At 42.7% G+C, this 16,798-nt stretch overlaps 1 protein-coding gene across 1 annotated transcript in view; it reads left to right on the top strand.

Moving 5' to 3' along the window:
• Positions 1-16,798, top strand: part of ABCD2 (ATP binding cassette subfamily D member 2) — a 117,244-nt gene that overhangs the window by 23,623 nt on the left and 76,823 nt on the right. Inside the window, exon 3 of the mRNA XM_038770456.1 lies at positions 6,104-6,225. Coding sequence (XP_038626384.1) covers positions 6,104-6,225 — 122 coding nt within the window. The remainder of the gene's footprint in view (positions 1-6,103; positions 6,226-16,798) is intronic.

The raw sequence follows: 16,798 nt of genomic DNA, 5'->3' as shown, positions 1-16,798 counted from the left end.
GGCCTGGAATGCCCTCCCTCTGCCCATCTGCCAAGCTAGCTCTCTTCCTCCCTTCAAGGCCCTACTGAGAGCTCACCTCCTCCAGGAGGCCTTCCCAGACTGAGCCCCTTCCTTCCTCTCCCCCTCATCCCCCTCTTCATCCCCCCATCTTACCTCCTTCCCTTCCCCACAGCAGCTGTATATATGTATATATGTTTGTACATATTTATTACTCTATTTATTTTACTTGTACATAGCTATTCTATTAATTTTATTTTGTTAGTATGTTTGGTTTTGTTCTCTGTCTCCCCCTTCTAGACTGTGAGCCCACTGTTGAGTAGGGACTGTCTTTATATGTTGCCAACTTGTACTTCCCAAGCGCTTAGTACAGTGCTCTGCACACAGTCAGCGCTCAATAAATATGACTGATTGATTGGAATGCTTTGGGAGGTCATTTAGCAGGCAAGTAGCAGAGCTGAGATTAGAACCCAGATCCTCCGACATCCAGACCTATGTTCTTTTCATTAAACCTTGCTGCTTCTCAGTCATTATCCACACCTACTGTGTGCAGAACACAGTACTTGGTACTTGGGGAGCATTCAAAAGAAGGAAAAGATACCATGCCTGCCTTCAGAGAACTTTCAATCTAAAGGGCAAGCATAATAAAGTGAGAAAATTAAGAGTATCCCTAAAAGTAAGCACATTTATTAAGTGATTCCTATGACTACTGAACCCTCTCAGGGTTGCAACTGGAGCGTTTCCAGTACTTTACCGGTCTCGACTACAGGAGGGAGAATCAACCATTCCATTCCTAGCTTGGGCAGTGGCTAGCAAGTGGAAGGCAATCTGCCAGAAGTCCAAACTCACCCATGCTGGACAGCAGCGGCGTGGGAGAGAGTGGATGGTGGAGACTCAAGTTGAGTATGCCGAAGAGGGCAATGGTAAACCACTTCCCAATCTTTACCAAGAAAATTCACTGGATCCACTACCGGAATGATTCCCGATGGAGGTGGGGTGTTCTGGGAGAGTTAATAATAATAATAATAATAATTAATAATAATAATGGCATTTATTAAGCGCTTACTATGTTCAAAGGACTGTTCTAAGCGCTGGTGTGTCTGTGGCGTCGCTATGGGTTGGACACGACTCGACAGCATAAGACAACAACATCAACATGACTACTGATGATGATGATAATAATAATAAGAAGAATAATACTTGTTCTTGTTAAGCACTCACTATGTGAATGAATGAATGAACGACACCTTGGGCAAGTCACTTCACTCCTCTGGGCCTCAGTTCCCTCATCTGGAAAATGGGGATGAAGACTGAGCCCCACAGGGGACAACCCGACTACCTCGTGTCTACCTTGTATCTGCTGAGAAGCAGCCTGGCTTGGCCACTTGTCTGCTGTGTGACCTTGGACAAGTCACTTCACTTCTCTGCGCCTCAGTTACCTCATCTGTAAAATGGCGATTGAGACTGTGAGCCCCACATGAGGCAGGGACTGTGTCCAACCCGATTTGCCTGCATCAACCCCAGCACGTAGTACAGTGCCGGCACATAGTTAAGCACTTAACAAATACCATCATTATTATATTATTATTATTATTTAGATGCACCCAAGGAGCTGAGGTGGGGGAAGGGTGTTGGCAACAGAAATGTAGCTGAAAGTCAACAAAATTATAAAAGATATAAGGAAAATGGTTAGCAAAGAAGGAGAAATAGCTATAAATAATAGACAATGTAACATAGTTATGTGAATACATATGTGCTGAGATTATTGAAGGGCTGGAAGTGGGGTGCATTAAACTGGAAGTGCCTCCTGGAGATGGTGATGATTTAGGGGAGCTTTGAAGAAGAGGAGGACATGCTTTATAAAATTGAGTGTGGGCTAGCTATAATCAAAAGATGTGAAAGTTAAAGAAAGGGACAATTAAGACATTCGCTCAGGAGAATCACAAACACAAAACGGAATCTAGTCAAAGAAGAAAACAATAATAATAATTGTGGCATTTATTCAGTGCTTACTATGTATCAATCTATCAATCAATCAGTCAAGCAATTACTATGTGCAGAGTACTGTACTAAACATTGGGAGAGTACAGTATAACAGAGTTGGCAGACACATTCTCAGACCACAAGTTTACAGTCTAGAAGGACTGTACTAAGCACTGTACTAAGCACAGGGATAGATAGAAGAAAATCAGCTCAGACTCAATCCCTTTCATTCATTCATTCATTCAATCGTATTTATTGAGCACTTACTGTGTGCAGAACACTGTACTAAGCACTTGGATGGTACAATTCCACACCAGAGACAATCCCTGCCCGCAACAGGCTCACAGTCTAGAAGGGGGGAGACAGACATCAAAGCAAACCAACAGGCATCAATAGCATCATTATAAATAGAATTATAGATGTGTACACATCAAAATAAGTAAACAGGCATTGATATTAATAAATAGAATTATAGATATGTACTTATATACTCAAGTGCTGTGGGGAGGAGCGGGGTAGAACAAAGGGAGTGAGTCAGGGCGATGGGGAGGGGACAGGGAGCTGAGGAAAAGGGGGGCTGAGTCTGGGAAGGCCTCCTGGAGGAGGTGAGCCTTCAGTAGGGCTTTGAAGGGGGGGGAAGTGATCAATCAATCATATTTATTGAATGCTTACTATTTGCAGAGTATTGTATTTAAGTGCTTGACTTAACAGTCTGAATCAGAGGACAAACAGGAAGCTCATGCCCGCTTTACAGATGAGGAAATTAAGGCACAGAGAAGTTAAGTGATTAGTCACCCACAGAAGCCAGTAGCAGAGCCGGGATTAAAAGCCAGGTTCTCTGACCCCCACGACTGTCTCTTTCTACTAGGCCATGCGGCCCCATCTGATGGTGTGCCTCGAAGCTGTCAAGAGATTTTCTTTGAAGCAGTGATGAAAGCCATTGGAGGTTTTGCAGAAGGACTGACGTGCTCTCTTTGAAACTTCTCTCTTCGACTTTATGTAAAATACACTGAAGGGGACAGAAGCTAGGCAAGGAAGAGCAGCAGGGTGACCGGTAACAGTACAAGTCTCAAAAGAACAAAAGAGCGGTGACTGTAGGGATGGAGAAAAGCGGATCTGCATACTGTTTTAGAAATCTATTGGGAGAAGAGACAGATTGAATGTTAGAGGTAAATGAACATGACACACCAGGAGGATGGTTGTGTTCTCAATAACAATGAGATATTCTTAGGGAACAGCGAGAGATAACAGGAGGTTAAAATGAAAGAAGGATTTATGGATGATTATTGTCATTATAATTATATTTGTTAAGAGCTGACTATGTGGCAAGCACTGTACTAAACACTGGAGTAGACACAAGTTAATCAGGTCAGACACAGTCCCTGTCCCACATAGGGCTTGTATTCTAGGTAATCAACCAAACATTTGTATTTATTGAGCGCTTAATGTGTGCGGAGCTCTGTACTAAGTGCTTGGGGGAGTACGCTATAACAATATAACAGGTGCATTCCCTGCCCGCAACGAGCTTAAAGGCTGGAAGGGGAGACGGACATTAATATAAATAAATAAATTACAGATATGTCCATAAGTGGAGGGAGAACAGGTATTGAATCCCCATTTTACAGATCATAATAGTGGCAGTATATGTTACCAAAGAATGACGGAGAGAATCCATCCTTAGAGATTTTGAAGAATCAATTAGACACACTTGCTGTCCAGGGTGGTCTGGGGATGCTTAAGCCATAGTAGAGGTGGATAGACTAAACTCCTTGTGGGCAGAGTTCACATCTACTGATGCAGTTGTATTGTGTTTTCTTGAGCTCTTTGTACGGTGTTCTGCACACATTAAGTGGTCAGTAAATATTATTGATTGATAGATTAATTGATTGGGCAAAGGGGACTCTAGTTCCCTTGCAGTTTCTATCATTATCCCAATCTATTATTTGTATCAAGGATATCCTCTTTTTGGAAATTTCTTAGGTTGACCATACGTAGCATAAACGTGTTTTTCTTGACAGCAGTAGCTGCAGTCAAACCAACTACTGCAGGAAAGAAGTGCATTTCTAGATAAGAATAAATTCCACATCATATTTTTATTTTTAAAATGAACTGACCTTTTTCTTAAGTTGTTAATTTTCACAATTTCCAAAGAAAAAATATAGACTTTGTCAAGAACAAAATAAAAGTATTATCACATTTTTCTCCCTCTTCCATTAAATCCATACATAAACATGGACTGTGATGTTTTAAGCATGGATCTCACCTCCAATTTAAGACTGAAATATGTGAAAAATTGTGTTTAAAATAAAATGGCCACCTCTTTCCTTTATCTTCAGCCCCGCATCTCTACTTGGATGTCCTGCTGGCCCCTCAAATTTAGCCTGTTCGTAAGAGAACTTCCCAGCTTCCCCCCACAACCCTGTCCTCCCCCTACTCTCTTATCACTGTAGACAGCACCACTTCCCTGCCTCACAAGCCTGTAACCTTCAAACTGTCCTTGACTCACTGCTCTCTTTCAGTCCACACATTCAATCTGTCACAAAAACCAGTCAGTTCCACGTTCGCGACATTTCTAGAATCCACCCTTTCCTCTCTGTTTCCCACCTTGACCACTGCACCAGTCTCCAGGCTGACCTCCTTGCCTCCTGCCTCTCCTTTCTCTTATCCGTGTTTCACTCGCCTGCCCCAATTGTTTTCTGAAAAATCAATCAATCAATCAATTGTATTTATTGAGCGCTTACTGTGTGCAGAGCACCGTACTAAGCGCTTGGGAAGTACAAGTTAGCAACATATAGAGATGGTCCCTACCCAACAGTGGGCTCACAGTCTAGAAGAAAAAAATGTTCAGTCCATATATCCCCATTCCTCAAAAACCTCCAGGGTTGCCCATCCATTTCTGCAGCCGAAGAAACCTCCTTGCCATTGGCTTTAAGGCACTCAATCAGCTCTCTCAGTGATCTTACCTCATTTACGTCACGGATCTCTTACAACGCGTACTCTGCTCCTCAAACACTAACCTATCCTCTGTTCCTCAATCTCACCTATCCCACCCCTGACTTCTTTCTCACATCCTCCTTCAGGTCTGGACCTCCCACCCTATTCATATCCCACGGTTTACCACTTTCACTATCCTCAAAACCCTCCTAAAATCACATCTGAGAAGCAGCATGGAATAGTGGATAGATCACAGGCCTATCCACTATCAACTCCAAAGTCATGAGTTCTAATAATGGCTCTGCCCCTTGTCTGCTGTGTGCTCTTGGGCAAGTCACTTCATTTCTCTGTGTCTCAATTCCCTCATCTGTAAAATGGGGATCGAGACTGTGAGCCCCATGTGGGGCAGGGACTGTGTCCACCTCAATTTGCTTGTATCCACCCCAGCTCTTAGTACAGTGCCAGGCACACAGTAAGTGCTTAACAAATTCCATAATTATTATTATTATTATTTCCTCCAAGAGGCCTTTCCTAAGTCCTTGTTTCTCTTACTTGCCCTCTCCTCTGCATTAACTACACACTTGGCTTGTATACCCCTTAAGTACTTTGATACTTACCCCAGTCCTACAGAATTTATATAAATAACCATATACTCTTCTCTCTCTCCTCTCTGTATTTATTTTAGTTTTTACCTCCCCTTAGGGACTGTAAGCTCCTTGTCGGCAGGGAACGTGTCTGCCAACTATGCTGTATCATACATTCCCAAGCTCTTAGTTCAGTGTCTGCACATAATAAGCACTCAATAAATACCATTGATCGATGGAGTAATCTCAAAATCTTGCTGAGACAATATATTTTATATTAAATCCCTCTGTTTTTCAACCACCACAACAATGAAAGCTCCTTAAATTGACCTAGTTGATTGAGAACAAGTTCAAATAAGATTTCTAAAACAGTGATATCAACGTTTTTGTTGTCATAGTTTTACCGGATTTTAAATCGCTGATTAATTCCTAATTTTTTCTATTGAAATTTAAAGAATTTAGTTCACTAATTTGAACCTCTTCTAAAAATTAGAATTGATTATTCATTACCTCAGAATTTGTGTTGGCAATGTTTGTTAAGTGTGATATTCCTATTGCAAAGTCTCCTTAAAAAGAAAAACAACTTTCCTCCCTTTTGTTTTAAGATGTAGAAGATGGACAGAAACAAGCTATGGTTAGCGAACGGACAGAAGCCTTTACTACTGCAAGGAATTTGTTGGCCTCTGGAGCAGATGCCATTGAAAGAATTATGTCTTCATATAAAGAGGTATCATGCTTCATTTATTGTTTACATTTCAAAGTAGAAATACATTATCTAATAGCCAAATAAAATGGAAATTACCAGAAGCGATAACACAGCATAAGCAAACTTGCAATGTTCTGTACCCAGTAGATCCTCAGTAAATAAAACTGATTGATTAATTCATTGATAGCATATTAAAGAGGGACTTGCTCATGCAGTTTTTATGGAGAAAATATACATTTTGGCCCTAATGTATATTCTAAAATTGAGAGTTCACTAGGAACAGGAGTTTTATAACCTTCTCTTCTGATCTAGAGAAGCAGTATGGTCTACTGGGTAGAGCACGGGCCTGGGAATAGGAAGGACCTGGGTTTTAATCCCATCTCCATCACTTGTCTGTTGTGTGACCTTGAGCAAGTCACCTCACTTCTCTGTGCCTCAGATACCTCATCAGTAAAATGGGGATTAAGAGTGTGAGCCTCTGTGGGACAGGGCTTATTATATTGCTTTGCACACAGTAAGCGCTCAGTAAATATGATTGAATGAACAGGGACTGTGTCCAACCTAATTAAGGTATATCTACCTCAATGCTTAGTAGAGTGTCTGGCACACAGTCTTTGGCAGTCTACAAACCCACTGTAATTCCCTTTGAATGACTTATGCAAATGAACTGCAGAGATGACCTTTGCACGAACATTTTTGAGGGAAAAAAATAGCCACTAAGATTGTGAGGTAAATAGAAAATGCATTTCACATCTTAGAAAACAAATCTGGATCCAGAGGTGAGGATAAAAAAAAATTCATTAGGTGATGGCACCATTTGTTAGACTGCAAGAAAATGTTCTGCCAAAATTCTGATTTACCACAACACTATAGTTTATTCAGATTCACTTTTCATTGGGTTTTTGCAAATGTATTTAAATATAGGACAACTAATGGTTTGTAGGGGAAAAATAAGAAATTAGACATTTTAGGCCAGATTTATAAACAACTTGGCACATTGTCCAAGATGAAATTTTTTGACTATTTTGACCAATAAAAGTGTACATTCATTGTCGTATTTATTGAGCACTTACTGTGTGCAGAGCACTGTACTAAGCACTTGGGAAATACAAGTCAGCAACATATAGAGACGGTCCCTACCCAACAACAGGTATGTTAAGTGCTTACTAAGTGCCAGACACTGTACTAAGCACTGGGATAGATGCACCACAATCAGGATGGAAATAGTTCCTGTTCCATAAATGGCTCACAGACTTACCTTTACTACTACAACTATTATTGATAATAATAATAATGATAATAATGATGATGGCATTTATATTAAGCGCTTATTACATGCAAAGCACTGTTCTAAGCACTGGGGAGTTTACATGGTGATCAGGTTGTCCCACGTGGGGCTCCAATCTTAATCCCCATTTTACAGATGAGGTAACTGAGGCACAGAGAAGTTAAGTGACTTGCCCAAAGTCACACAGCTGACAAGTGGTGAAGTCAGGATTTGAACCGATGACCTCCGACTCCAAAGCCCACGCTCTTTCCACTGAGCCACGCTGCTTAATATTCATTAAGTGCTTTCTTTGTACTAAGCATTGCGGTATATAGATGGTCATCAGACTGAAGCTGATCCCTATCCCACACAAACTCATGACTTACCTTGTCCCCATTTTACAGATGAGGAACTGAGGCCCAGAGAGGTGAAACAAGATGTCCAAGGTCACACAGCAGTCCATTTTAGCAGAGTCAGACTAGAGAATTCACATTTCCTGCCTCTCAGTCTTGTGCTCTTCTCATAGGTCAACCACATTGAAGTAGAAATCTAAAGAACTCCAGTAAAAAGACTCTGCCTGGCAAATCTCCACTCCTTTTTTCTTTCTTAATTATTTATTGATGATTTGTATAAATTTCTTACAATGTAAAAAGCACTGTACTAAGCACTGAGGAAAGGAACAAAGATATTGATTTCGGATGTGCTGCTTGGACAAAGGGAGTTCACAGTCATCAAGGCCAGAAAAGGACAGACCTCCCCGGGCGCCGGAAAGGGGGACATTCAGCAGAATTCTTCCAAACATTTTTCTTTATAAACACTTTCCCTCTGCATGGTTAGGGTAGGGCATATATAAATATACATAAATAAATTACGCATCTCAAATTATTTCTATTAATGTCTATCTCCCCCTCTAGACTGCAAGCTCATTATGGGCGGGGAACGTGTCTGCTAATTCTACTAATTCTGTTATAATGTACTCTCCCCAGCGCTTAGTACAGTGCTGAGCATATAGTAAGCACTCAATAAATACCATTGATTGATTATGTATGCGGCTTCCACGGGGAAGCAGCATGGCCTAGTGGATAGAGCATGGGCCTGAGAATCAGAAGGACCTGGGTTCTAATCCTGGCTCCACCACTTGTCTACTGTGTGACCTTGGGAAAGCCACTTCGTTTCTCTGTCCCTCAGTTACCAAAGTGGAAATTAAGACTGTGAGCTCCATGTGGGATAGGGACTGAGTCCCACCTGATTAGCTTGTATCTATCCCAGTGCTTAGAACAGTGCCTGACAACATAGTAAGCACTTAACAACTACCATCACTAATTTATATTCTATGTTATATAGATATAAATATATATCTATATATTCAGAATGTAGTTAGACATATACACATATGTCTATCCACACTCTGAATAAGGCATATATTGCATCCTACACTATGTTGTCATCTGTTTAATCAAGAAAGTGTGGGTGGCTCTGTGCAAACCATCTCCACTACTAGAAAAACAACTCAGGTGTCTGCCTGCCACGTTATGGTGTGGGTTTCAGGGTAGCTACATAAATAAAAGTCGCTTCAAGAATGCAGCTCAGGATAATGTCCATTTGATTCCTCACGAGGCAGTGGTGGCAAAGATTGATACCCTGGATGTTCGAACAATCCTTTTCTTGACCACCCAAATGGGAAAAGGGATAGAAAAATGTCCCCAAAATTGCCTGCCTCACCAAATTCAAATCGGCCTACCAGAGGACCATGCCTGATAAACTTTAATAAACAAGATTTTAATCCTGGCTTTGCAGGTTATTTTCAGTCCTATTTATTAAGTGCTTACTGTGTGCAAAGCACTGTTCTAAACCCTTGGGAAAGTACAATACAACAATAAACAATGACATTCCCTGCCCACAGTCTAGACAGAGGAGACAGACATCAATACAAATAATTAAAATGACAGATATGTACATAATTGCTGAGGGATGGGAAAAGGTGGAAGAGCAAAGGGAGCAAGTCAGAGTGACGCAGAAGGGAGTGGGAGATGAGAAAAAGTGGGGCTTAGTTTGGGAAGGCCTCTTGGAGGAGATGTGCCTTCAATAAGGTTTTGAAGCCGGGGGGAGAGTAATTGTCTGTCGGATTTGAGGAGGGAGGGTGTTCCAGGCCAGAGGCAGGATGTGGGCCAGGGGTTGGCGGTGAGACAGGCGGGATCGGGGCACAGTGAGAAGGTTAGCACCAGAGGAGAGAAGTTTGCAGACTGGACTGTAGGAGAGAAGTGAGGTGAGGTAGGAGGGGGCAAGGTGATGGAGAGCTTTAAAGCCAATGGTGAGGAGTTTCTGTTTGACACGGAGGTGGATGGGCAACCACTGGAGATTTTTGAGGAAGGAGGATGACATGTCCTGAATGTTTTTGTAGAAAAATAATCTGGGCAGCAGAGTGAAGTATGTACTGGAGTGGTGAGAGATGGGAGGTTGGGAGGTCAATCTAGGTGGGATAGGATGAGTCATTGTATTAACTTGAGAGCAGTTTGGATAGAGAGGAAAGGGCAGATTTTAATGATGCAGTTACATGCTGCATGGCCAACTTACCTAAATAATAATAATAACTATTATTATTATGGTACTTGTTAAGCTCTTACTATATGCCAAGCAGTGTTCTAAGCACTGGGGTAGATTAAGTTAATCAGGTTGGACACAGTCCCTGTCCCATATGAGGCTTACATTCGTCCCCTTTTTATAGATGAGGGAATTGAGGCACCGAGAAGTTAAGTGACTTGCCCAAGGTCACACAACAGGTGTTTGATGGAGCTGGGATTAGAATGCTGATCCTTCTGACACCTGAGCCTGTGATCTACCTTCTCTGTGCCTCAGTTTCTCTAAAATTGGTTTTCAACATATGTTCTCCTTCCTAGTTAGATTATGAGCCCTATGTGGGATAGGACTGTATCTGACCTATCTCTTGTGTATCTAAGCAATGTTTAGTATGGTGCTTGGCTGATAGTAAGTGCTTAACAAATACCACAGTTATCATTACAAAATAATTACTGTGCCATGGAACATTAGGATGCTGCTTGCCAGTGATGTCCGCAAAGGAGGCCATTTATTGCTTGTGAGCTGTTCCACACACAAACACCATCATTATTATTATTGTTATTATGACAAAGTCTCCTTCAGGGCGTGGCTCAGTGGAAAGAGCACGGGCTTGGGAGTCAGAGTTCATGGGTTCAAATCCCGGCTCTGCCAATTGTCAGCTGTGTGACTTTAGGCAAATCACTTAGCTTCTCTGTGCCTCAGTTACCTCATCTGTAAAATCGGGATTAAGACTTTGAGCCCCCCGTGGGACAACCTGATCACCTTATAACCTCCCCAGTGCTTAGAACAGTGCTTTGCACATAGTAAGCACTTAATAAATGCCATCATTATCATATCATCATCATCATTGAGCCAAACTAGGCTACCTGATAGGTGAAAGATAGGTGAAAATAGGTAATGGATAGACTTAATTCTGGAGAAGCATCCCGTTTTCAGTGTGCTATCATTTGGGTGGTTGACCTGGATGTTAATTCTGGCTCCAACCTAGCCTGCTGTATGACCTTGGGCAAGTCACTTAACATCTCTTCCTCAGGTTCCTCGTCTGTAGAATGGGGATGAAATATCTGTTCTCCATCCCCCTTAAACTGTCCCCTATATGAAAAAGAATTATGTCTCATCTGATTGTACTGTATCCACTTCAGTAGTAATCACAGTTAAATACTTAAATATAATAATAATAATGAGAAGAAGAAGAGGAGGAGGAGGAGGAAGAAGGAATAATAAGAAGAATAGTTCTCTGGTCTGCTATATCTGAGCAGAGGCAAAACTGATCACCTAATTAGACTGATGATCCTCTTCATGTCCCCCTTCATATCTTACAGACCACCACTCTCCCCTGCTTCAAAACACTACTTAAATCTAATCTCCCTAGTGGTACTTACTGAGCACTTACTGATTGCAGAGTCCTGTACTAAGTGCTTCCGCCTCCTCAAACTCAACATCTCCAAGACAGAGCTCCTTATCTTCCCTCCCAAACCCTGCCCTCTCCCAAACTTTCCCATCGCTGTAGACAGCACAACCATCCTTCCCATCTCACAAGCCCGTAACCTTGGTGTCATCCTTGACTCCGCTCTCTCATTCACCCCACACATCCCATCTGATACCAGAACCTTCCCATCTCACCTTCACAACATCTCCAAGATTCGCTCTTTCCTTTCCATCCAAACTGCTACCACATTAATACAATCTCTCTTCCTATCCTGACTGGATTACTGCATCAGCCTCCTTTTCGATCTCCCAGCCTCCTGTCTCTCCCCACTTCAGTCCGTACTTCATTCCGCTGCCCGGATTATCTTTCTATAGAAACGTTTAGGGCATGTCACCCCCTCTTCAAAAATCTCCAGTGGTTGCCTCTCAACTTCTGTGTCAAACAAAAACTCCTCACTATTGGCTTTAAATCTCTCCATCACCTTTCCCCTTCATACCTCACCTCTCCTTCTACATCCCAGCCTACACACTCTGCTCCTCTGGTGCTAGCCTTCTCACTGTGCTTCCATCTACCCTGTCTCATTCCTGATCCCTGGCCGACATCCTACCTCTGGCCTGGACCGCCCTCCCTCCTCAAATTCACCGGACAATCACTCTTCTCCCCTTCAAAGCTGTACTGAAGGTGCACCTCCTCCAAGAGGCCTTCCCAGGCTAAGCCCCCTTTTTCTCAGCTTCCCCTCCCTTTTTTGTCACCTTGTCTTGCTCCCTTTGCTCTTTTCTCCCTCTCCCCACCTCACAGCACTTATATATATTTATAGCACGGGCTTGGGAGTCAAAGGATGTGGGTTCTAATCCCACCTTCGCCACTTGTCTGCTGTGTGACCTTGGGCAAGTCATTTCACTTCTCTGTGCCTCAGTTACCTCATCTGTAAAATGGGGATTTAAAGTGTGAGCCCCATGTGGGACAACCTGATTACCCTGTATCTACCCCAGTGCTTAGAACAGTGCTTGGCACATAGTAAGTGTTCAATAAATACCATGATAATTATTATTATTATTCTATTTTTTTATACTGATGCCTGTTTTCTTGTTTCGATGTCTGTCTACGCCCCTTGTCCCCCTGCCCTGGACTATAAGCCCAAAGTGGGATCTGTTGCAGAATTGTACCTTCCAAGCGCTTAATGCAGTGTTCTGCACATAGTAAGTGCTCAATAAATACGATTGAATGAATGAATCAATGAAGAGTGCAGTCCAAGATAATTGGAGAGAGCTGATTAAGTCCCTTAAAGCCAATAGTAAGGGGTCTCTGATTGATGGGGAGGTGGATGGGAGCATTGGTAGCTTTTGTGGAGTGGGAAGGCATGGATTGAAGATTTTTTTAGGAGAAGAGTGAGGTATGGACTGGAGAGGGGAGAGACAGGAAGCAGCAAGGTCACAGAGAAGGCATGGTGAGATTAAGTGGTTGGATCAGTGTGGTAGCTGTTTAGATAATAATAATAATGATGGTGACATTTGTTAAGCACTTACTATGTGCCAAGCACTGTTCTAAGCCCTGGGAGGGATACAAGGTAATGAGGTTGTCCCACATGGGGCTCACAGTCTTCATCCCCATTTTACAGATGAGATAACTGAGGCCCAGAGAAGTTAAGTGACTTGCTCAAGGTCACACAGCAGACAAGTGGCGGAGCCGGGATCAGAACCCATGACCTCTGACTCCCAAGCCTGTGCTCTTTCCATTGAGCCATGCTGCTTCTCTAGAGATAGAGAGGAAGGGGTTCATTTTAGCCATGTTATGAAGGCGGAACAGGCAGGATTTGGTGACAGACTGAATATTCACACTGAAGGAGGGGCATGAGTAGAGGATGATGTTAAGGCTATGGGCTTGGGCAGCAGGGAGGAAATCTGTAAGCTGCAGTCAAAATACACTGCCTTGCTCCTGAGAAAGTTTTCCAGAATATTTGACATAGTGCTATGGACTGACAGTGAGCCTGAAGAAAGCCAAACTTAATTACCAGCCTGTAACCTGAACAAAACACTCAATTCTCTCATCAGATTATGCCCCTAGTCAGAATACTTTTCCATATTTTACAGATAAACAAAAACATTCAAAGCAGTCTGCTTCTTGCAGACTGAAAGACAGAGTGTGTTTTACAAAGCTCCCTTGTGAAGGTCTATAAAATTCTAGTGGTGTCCATCTTTTTATATGGCTGGGACACTTGGATTTATTACAGAAGGCATGCCCTATTTCTTGAGCAACTGCATCAGTGTCAACTACAGAAAATACTGTGCATGAAATGACAAGGCAGGATAGACAGAGTGTGTTTTACAAAGCTCCCTTGTGAAGGTCTGTTAAATTCTAGTGGTGTCCATCCTTTTATATGGCTGGGACACTTGGATTTATTACAGAAGGCATGCCCTATTTCTTGAGCAATTGCATCAGTGTCAACTACAGAAAATACTGTGCATGAAATGACAAGGCAGAATATCTGTCATTTATTTATATTGATAATAATAATAATAATAATAATAATAATAATAGTATTTAAGTGCTTACTATGTGCCAAGCACATATTTGTTAAGTGCTTACTATGTGCCAAGCACAATTCTAAGCGCTGGGGGGGATACAAGGTAATCAGATTGTCCCACGTGGGGCTCACAGTCTTAAGACAAGCAGCGTGGCTCAGTGGAAAGAGCCCGGGCTTTGGAGTCAGAGGTCTTGGGTTCAAATCCTGCCTCTGCCACTTGTCAGCTGTGTGACTTCGGGCAAGTCACTTCACTTCTCTGGGCCTCAGTTCCCTTGTCTGTAAAATGGAGATGAAGACTATGAGCCCCCCATGGGACAAGTAACGGGGTTATTATTGTTATTATTATTATTATGTTATTACTGTAACATCACCTTGTAACCTCCCCAGCACTTAGACCAGTGATTTGCACATAGTAAGCACTTAGTTAATGCCATTAGTATTATTGTTGTTATTATCCCCATTTTACAGATGAGATAACTGAGGCATAGAGAAGTGAAGTGACTTGCCCAAAGTCACAAAGCTGACAAGTGGCGGAGCCGGGATTTGAATCCATGACCTCGGCCACCCAAGCCCGTGCTCTTTCCACTGAGCCGTGCTGCTTCTCTAATGTCTGTCCGTCTGTCTCCCCTTCTAGACTGTAGCCTCCATGTGGACCGGGGATATGTCTACCAACTCTTTATATTATACTCTCTCAAGCGCTTAGTACAGGGCTCTGTACCCAGTAAGCACACAGTAAAGATGACTGAGTGATTGATCTGTTGGAGATGAAGGAGGAAAGAGTTCCAGGCCAGAGGGAAGACATGGGGAAAGGGGCAGCAAGCAAGGAACCCCAGAGTAGGTTGGTGTTAATGGAGCAGAGTGTGTGGGTTGGGTTCTAGTAATAGATGAGTGAGGTAAGGGATGAGAAGGAAGCAGAAGCAGCATGGCCTGGGAGTTAGAAGGTCATCATCATCATCATCATCAATCGTATTTATTGAGCGCTTACTATGTGCAGAGCACTGTACTAAGCACTTGGGAAGTACAAATTGGCAACACATAGAGACAGTCCCTACCCAACAGTGGGCTCACAGTCTAAAAGTCCCAGTTCCCCCACTTGTGTAGTGTGTGACCTTGGGCAAGTCACTTCACTCCTCTGGGCCTCAGTTACCTCATCTGGAAAATGGGGATTGCAACTGTGAGCACCACGTGGGACAGGGACTGAGTCCGACCCGATTTTCTTGTATCCACCCCGGCACTTCGTACAGTGCCGGTCACATGGTAAGCACTTAACAAAGACTGTAATTAATTAGAGAGGGAGAGTTTATTGAGTGTCTTAAAGACAATGGTCTTAAATCTCTTAAACTGTAAACTGTAGGGAACGTATCCATCAATTCCGTTGTATCGTAATCTCTTAAATGCTTCGTACAGTACTGCACCCACAGCAAGTGCTCAATAAATATGATTGATTGAGTAATTGATTGTAAAGAGTTTCTCTTTGGTGGGAAGGTGGATGGGAAACCATTGAAAGTTTTTGAGAAGTGGGGGATGTGGACCAAACATTGTTTTAGAAAAATGGTCAAGGCAGAAGTACGGACTGGAGAGGGGAGAGAGAGGAGACAGGGAGGTCAGAGAGGGGGCTGATGCAGGAATCCAGGTAGTATATGATAAGTACTTGGATCAGCGTGGTAGCAGTTAGGGTGGAGATGAAATGGTAGATTCAAGAGATGATAATAATAATAATAATAATGGCATTTATTAAGCACTTACTCTGTGCAAAGCACTGATCTAAGCACTGGGGAGGTTACAAGGTGATCAGGTTGTCCCACGGGGGGGCTCACAGTCTTAATCCCTATTTTACAGATGAGGTAACTGAGGCCCAGAGAAGTTAAGTGACTTGCCCAAAGTCACACAGCTGGCAATTGGCGGAGCTGGGATTTGAACCCATGACCTCCGACTCCAAAGCCTATGCTCTTTCCACTGAGCCACACACTGCTGATGTGAAGGTAGACCTGACAGGATTTCTCAACGGACCGAATGAGTTTTTTTGAATGAGACAGTTGGTCGAGGATAAGGTTACGGTTACAGGCTTGTGAGACGGGGAAGATGTTGGTGTTGTCTACATTGATGGGAAAGTCAGGAGGAGGACGGGGTTTGAGTGGGAATATTCATTCAGTCGTATTTATTGAGTGCTTACTGTGTGCAGAGCACTGTACTAAGCGAATATGGAAATACTTTGAGGCCAACCCAAGTTGCATATTTGATATTACTCCAAGAACAGGTATGATAACAAATATCATACTAGGGAAGCAGCATAGTTTAGTGGATGAAGCATGGAATTGAGAGCCAGGGGAAACTGGGTTCTAATCCCGTCTCCACCACTTGCCTGCTGTGTGACCTTGGACAAATAATTTAGCTTCTTTATGCCTCAGTTTCCTCAACTGCAAATGTGGATTCAGTGCCTTTTTTCCCTCTTACTTTACTGTGAGCCCAATGGGACACAGGCTTTATTCACCTTTATTCATTCATTCATTCATTCAATCGTATTTTTTGGGCACTTACTGTGTGCAGAGCACTGTACTAAGCGCTTGGGAAGTATGTTGGCAACGTATAGAGACAGTCCCTACCCAACAATGGGCTCACAGTATAGAAGGGGGAGACAGACAATAAAAGAAAACATGTGGAGAGGTGTCAAGTCATCCCAGTAAATAGAAATAAACCCAAGGGCTTAGAATGGTGTTTGACACATAGTAAGCACTTAAAAAATATCATAAAAACGATTGTTTCTTGAATATAAACTTTAAGGGGTGTCTTTGAATGG

This window comes from Tachyglossus aculeatus, chromosome 2, assembly GCF_015852505.1.
Source record: "Tachyglossus aculeatus isolate mTacAcu1 chromosome 2, mTacAcu1.pri, whole genome shotgun sequence".
Taxonomy (NCBI): domain Eukaryota; kingdom Metazoa; phylum Chordata; class Mammalia; order Monotremata; family Tachyglossidae; genus Tachyglossus; species Tachyglossus aculeatus.
Note: the sequence above shows the minus strand (reverse complement) of the source record. Positions and strands in the feature narration are given on the sequence as shown.